We start from the raw sequence: 6,584 nt of genomic DNA, 5'->3' as shown, positions 1-6,584 counted from the left end.
CACACACACACACACACAGACACACACACACACACAAAATAGTGATGGGGAAGAGATTAGATTACTTTGATCCTCTTACTTCCTTTAGGCATTAGGTCTACTGGTCAACGGTTAATATTAACATGCTTCATGTAATTAATACCAAGTACCCTGATAAGTAGTAAAGAAACTTCTGTTACTATTTTAGAAGGATACCTGTTGTATTATCTCCATGTGCCTACAATCAACTGATAAATTATTTTTCCGAAAGGATATTAGAATAAATGTCTACACATAACTTTAGGATAGGGATCTGATTGTTATTAAGCCATACATTAAATTGATTTTTTTGCTTATTTTTTAAATTTTTGATTATGTAGAATTTTGAATATACACAAGAATAAACAGAACATCCACCTTCCAGTCCTAACAACCGTTAACCCATGACCAGTCTTGCCTCAGCCACACTTCTAACTAACCCCCTCCCGAATTATTTTTGAAGTTTATTCCAGGCATCATATCATTTCATCGAAGACTATTTCAGTATATACCTCTAAAACAGAAGTAGTTGATTTTAAACAACAAAACCATAATAATACTTCTCTTCTAAAAACCCTCATAATTTCTTAGTATTATTAAATAATTAGTCTTTTATTCTTAATTTTACACTCTTTTTATAGTGAGATAGATAGTTGGGTAGGTAATCGGGAGTTCTCTGCTAGGGTGATTTTGGCCTGCAGGGGATAGTTGGCAAAGGCTGGTGACATTTTTTGTTATAATGGAGGGGGTGGGGCTATACTAATGGCATCTAGAGGGTAGAAGCCAGGCATGCTGCTTAAGTCACAGAACAGCACCCTACAACAAAGAATTATCTATTCCTCATTGTCAATAGTGCCACTTGGCAACACGGATAGGCAGGTAATAGGTAGATAGATAGATAGATGATAGATAGATAGATAGATAGATAGATAGATGTGATAGGTATTAAAAGTTTATAAAGGAAAGAGATACAAAATATCCATGCTCTGAGGTCATTTTAGGAACCACACAAAGGGCAAAAACAGATCCAAAACTGAAAAGAGGATTCAGAGTATGTAATTATTCCAATCAAAACGTCCCATAAATCAGATGAAATTTCATGATTTTTTTTTCTTTTTTAAGGAATGGAGAATCGCAGTGTAAATGGCACATCTGTTGCAGGTGTGGATAAAGAAGTTGAGGAAAGTACTAATTTCTTACGTGGGCAGCAGAGTCAAAGGAAGTAATGAACAAAGTGCTTAGTAAATACAGGTAGAACGTGTGTTACGCAGCACATGAAAAGCCTAGCAAAATTATTTTGAGTTTGCTAAACAATAATCTGTCAGAAATGGCTTTTTTTCCATGCAAAATCATGCTGTGAATGTTCATGACTGTGACATATTTTTCAGATGAAAATTGTTAATAGTTATTTTAATGCAGAAAGAGCACTGCTCATTATTCTCCACACAGAACCCCTGGCAATAATTTACCTAGCAGAGCAGCGGTTCACCCAGATCAAAGCTGCATTATTTAAGTGTGTCCAGGGGGCAGATTTGAGCTCCGTATGCTTTATACTTTAAAGGAAAAAAAAATATGTTGGTTTGCTTCTTGAGAAACAAAATATGTCTAATAGGTGCTTCTTGCAAGTCCCACACAACTCACACGAATTCCTCCTATTATCTGGGACGAAACCGCCCCCCACCCGCAATATTTCAGAATCTGAGGGGAGTACAAAACAACCGTGGGAATGTAAATCTCTTCAAATGAACAGCAATGTATTCTCATTTAAATTAAACCCGAATGTGAACTAGATTCAGGAGAGGAAGTGGCAGAGGGAGATGGTCTGGAGTTGCTATAGAATGTGCCTGGCTGCTTTAGCTCCCAGAAACGGATGAAGTACAACTCTGAAATTTCAGGCAATTTGTATACCAGGCTCCTCCTTTTCTGTAGCCTCCTCTTCCATTGGTAAAATTCTTTTGCAGGGTCATGTAGGGATCCCACCCCTTCTCTGTGTTTTCACTCTGAAGCTCTATACAACTTTACACCTGAATGAACGCCAAACCTCACTGGATATATAAAGGGAACCTTGAGGAGGAATTTCACAGTTACAGTGCAGAAGCAGAAGGAAAGGAATTAACCAGCTCTCCAGCCAAGCAAATCCTCTCCTCACCATGCTTCCTCCTGCCATTCATTTCTATCTCATTCCCCTTGCATGCATCCTAATGAAAAGCTGTTTGGCTTTTAAAAATGATGCCACAGAAATCCTTTATTCACATGTGGTTAAACCTGTTCCAGCACACCCCAGCAGCAACAGCACGATGAATCAAGCCAGAAATGGAGGCAGGCATTTCAGTAACACTGGACTGGATCGGAACAGTAAGTGTGTTTTACTTGCCTGGATTTGGTTTTTTTCTTCTTTTTTGGTAGCATTAGCTCACATTCCTATAGAATTGTTTCAGTGCTAACTAACCTGAACCTTGTATATTTTGCTAAACGAGCTGGGAGTAATCTACTGCATGTGGAGATTGGCATTCTTCCCTACAAAGTTAATATAACTAAAGCAGTGGCTTGATAATGCAGGCGTGGACTTAAGTTCTAGCAAACATCCAAAAAAGAAAATGTTTCTAGGAATTAAATTGTTGCTTTTTAAAAATCGTGCAAAATGAGAATTTTTTAAAAAAGTGTTGTTCTAGATAGCTTAAATTCAGGTTGTTTTCTGTGTATTTCAGGACATGTACAATTGTGGTAAAGGGTATAAACATAACTAAGCAAAGTATGTATAGGAAATCACAGGCTTTCCGGGGGGGGGGGGGAATGGCTCACACAGAATTCTAAAATATGTCCAGTGAAATAGTTGAGAGTTTTAATGATGATCAGTGTCAAAGAGAGATATAACCGAAAATACTGGAGAATCATATTTTTCTGAGATACTTACTTATTAACCAGATCAAGATTTGGGTAATTGTATATTTCTGGGAAAGACTGGGGAAACTTTTATAACTTAAGAGATTTAAAGTAATAACAGTACAATAATATTTTGTATAGCGAGTATTTGTTTTCTTTTCTGTTTGCTCAACTGACACACTAATGAACCACTACTTAGAGGGATTCAAATTTCTTCTCCTAACTTTTGCTTCACTTCTTTCCTTCAAGAAAAGTTCATATGTTAACAATCAGGTTTTAAGAGAGACATAGAGAAACAGTGCACAGGAAATCTGACACACATCTTTTGCTCCACCTCAACTCCGTTCAACTGCTAAAAGTAGCTTCTACCTTTAAAAAGCAAATATGAGTATTAATGTCTTTCTAAGAAAACCAAGGTGTTTTCACTTCCATGAAGAGAGTGCTTTTGGATACACAAGAAGGCTCTGATTATTATTAGATTACCGAGCAATGTGGTGGTTATTCATTGTCAATGAGCTGTCACTGCAAAAATGCTGAGTCTCTATGTACATGGGAACAAAAAGTTAGGCAAGGCAAAATCATCTCTGGCTGTTTCCAGGTGCATTTCTAAGGCAGATGCCGGAAGGGAAGCTGGAATCAGAGTCACAGTGGCAGAGCTCACTGACCAGCCAACTCGTTTGTTCTTTCATTTTACTCCCGCACTGTGTACAGATGTGTGTACACCTACATACATTGTTTTACAACTACTACATCCCTTTAGGCTACATCTCTCACCTCCAAAGTACTGAGGCAGAGAGACAAAGTACAACTCCCAAGTCAGTATCTCCTTCAAATTAGCTTTCGGTTTTCCACTTCAGTGCAAGGCTACTTCAACGTTCCCTATAGTTTTTAATCTTTCGGATTTCGGCAGTCTGTACTTATAAACATTCTTTTTTTCTGGTTAACAAGCTTTGATTTCTTTTCAAGTTTGTTATAGGCAATTCTCCTCGAGTTTAGATAACAAAGTCATGGAAAGGAAAACTCAAATGTTTCAAGATTAATTTTTGCTTTAATTACATAAGGCACATAACCAGAAACAGCCAATTAGAGAACATACTTACCAAATTCAAGTAACTAAACAAAAACTTTGCCATGACCAATGTTCAGGAAACGAACACCATGGCTCCTTTTGCAGTTGTAAATCAGACATGTTAGGCATTTTTCTGCCATAAAATTCATGGAAATGTAGCCAAGTTGTTATGGCAACCATACGTTCCTGATTTGGGGGCTTTTATATTCTTCGAATTTTGAGTTGCAGTGACATTTTGCATTTCAAACATTTTAATATTTGTTTTTAAAAGAGAGCTTGGGAATTTATGTTTAAAATGTAGTTATTGAGTTTGATATGCAAAATGTCAGACGTTGTACACATATGTACGTATGATTCTCTGCAGCTGAATTTTTAATTGAAACAAAATATTGTAGAGAGCATAGGCATTGTACACAATATTTAAATACTTTCCACATTTTCCCAGTAGATTAAAAAAAAACCTAATTAAAAGCACTTGCAGATATTAACTGATATGACCTGTGAGAAAAAGAATGTTTAAGTATACTCTTTTTTAGCTTACTGAAGAATGCATATGTCACACAAGTTTAACAGCTGCTTAACCCTTACTGGGGTGTAAGTCTAATAGAAATGGGATTTTCAAATACTTTAGTAAGCTGTTAGCTAATATTATCCATGAAAACAGAAATCAAGCCTAGGTTATTTTGTTTCAAAAAATGTATAGGCATGTAACTGATATAATTTTCATGAAAGTATCTCTATCACCATCCAGGCAGATTTTTGCATTGTGAAAATAATATAGGGGTTTGCTTTTCTATTTAACAATTTGCTATCATTTGGGTACAATTTCTTTTCTTTTTCTTTTTTTTTTTTTTTTAAAGAGTGTTCATTTGCTTCTTGTCTTTAACGCACCTTCTCTTCTGTTTCCTGCAGCTCGAGTTCAAGTGGGTTGCCGGGAACTGCGTTCCACTAAATACATCTCTGATGGCCAGTGCACCAGCATCAGCCCTCTGAAAGAGCTGGTGTGTGCTGGCGAGTGCTTGCCCCTGCCGGTGCTCCCCAACTGGATTGGAGGAGGCTATGGAACAAAGTACTGGAGCAGGAGGAGCTCCCAGGAATGGAGGTGTGTCAATGACAAAACGCGTACCCAGAGAATCCAGCTGCAGTGCCAAGATGGCAGCACGCGCACCTACAAAATCACAGTGGTCACCGCCTGCAAGTGCAAGAGGTACACACGGCAGCACAACGAATCCAGCCACAACTTTGAGAGCATGTCGCCTGCCAAGCCAGCCCAGCAGCACAGAGAGCGGAAAAGAGCCAGCAAATCCAGCAAGCACAGCCTGAGTTAGAACTCAGACTCTCCAAACGAGACTGACTCGTAACCATCTGCTTTACAGATTCGATCGCTTGGAAGACTCGAGCCTGCCATTGCTATTTTGTTACTTGAAAATATATGCTTTCTGCTTTGATCAAACCCACCAAGCTGTCCTAAGTATCAGGACCTTCTTTGGGAATCGCTTTTCAAGTTTTCAAGATGTACGCATATCCAGGAGGACGATTTGCATTTAAATCCCAGGCCACCTGTAGTTTTAATTCCCCATGGTTCTCCAAAGACTGGTGATACAGTACACATCACTGAATCATAACTTTTTAAAACAGAAAAGGTCTTCAAGTTTACCCTCCACTCCCCAGCCCATCCCCCACCCCATCCCCAACAAAACCCCTTCAAAATTAAAAAGTTAAAAAAAATAGTTGCCACTGAACCTTCACAGTAACACTTCGGAAAGGTGCTTTTTTGGGGGGGGGGTAATTTTCATGGAAACAGTTTAGCAGCCATGAGTGATATCCTTTGAAAGAGGGCAAGATATTGTGACATTTCACTTCAAAAATCAGCCCCATAGCTTTTGACAGTCTCATAGTATGAAATTATACCCTGCATGCTGACCCTTGCTTAGAATGGAATGCCAGAAATGCATGGCAGCAGCTAATAAGTAAAACTGATGAACTATTTATTTGTCAATGTTATTATTTAATGAGCTTTCACATGTGATTTTTTTTTCAAACTGTTAATTTTTTATGTTTTGAAGCTTTCCCATGTACCTAAATATTTTCCTGTATGATTTGTGGTTGATCTAGAAATATGAGAATACATGTTGTAGATATGTAAAATAAATATTTTAGTCTCCTTATTACATATATGTTGTATCATGAACTTTATCAATAGTATGGATCTTTTTAAATCAATAAGATGCTTTGTAAAGCTGAAATATGTAATACTTTTTTGTTTAATCTGTGCAATCAGAAGGCGATTTAACCTTCAATTCCATCAGTTTCTTTTAACAAAAATAAACACTACTAGAAGCTATTGTCCTTGCCTTTAACATGTATGGAAAAGGTACATGTTTACAAAAATTAGAATATGTGTAGCAGGATAACTGATTTTTTTGATAAGGCACATTTCGGTTTTGACAGAAAGTTCTGCAGTAAGAGAGGAGAGAGAGGAAGAGAAACAATCTTTCGGTAAAGGGATGATTTAAGAAGTTAGGTGGCAATCCAGCAGTGAGTTGTAATGAGAATATCATATTTATATACACCAAGGATGCCAGGTCCGCTGCCCATTACAATCACATGGAGG

At 37.6% G+C, this 6,584-nt stretch overlaps 1 protein-coding gene across 1 annotated transcript; it reads left to right on the top strand.

Moving 5' to 3' along the window:
* Positions 1-1,999: 1,999 nt before the first annotated feature.
* SOSTDC1 (sclerostin domain containing 1) lies at positions 2,000-6,138 on the top strand. Its single transcript, XM_019797689.2, has 2 exons — positions 2,000-2,373; positions 4,883-6,138. Exons 1-2 carry the CDS (start codon positions 2,169-2,171, stop codon positions 5,296-5,298), a joined length of 621 nt encoding a protein of 206 aa, XP_019653248.1. The 5' UTR covers positions 2,000-2,168; the 3' UTR covers positions 5,299-6,138.
* The last annotated feature ends 446 nt before the right edge of the window (positions 6,139-6,584 follow it).

This window comes from Ailuropoda melanoleuca, chromosome 1 (genome assembly GCF_002007445.2).
Source record: "Ailuropoda melanoleuca isolate Jingjing chromosome 1, ASM200744v2, whole genome shotgun sequence".
In the NCBI taxonomy this organism is placed as follows: domain Eukaryota; kingdom Metazoa; phylum Chordata; class Mammalia; order Carnivora; family Ursidae; genus Ailuropoda; species Ailuropoda melanoleuca.
This window is presented reverse-complemented; position numbering and strand designations above follow the sequence as displayed.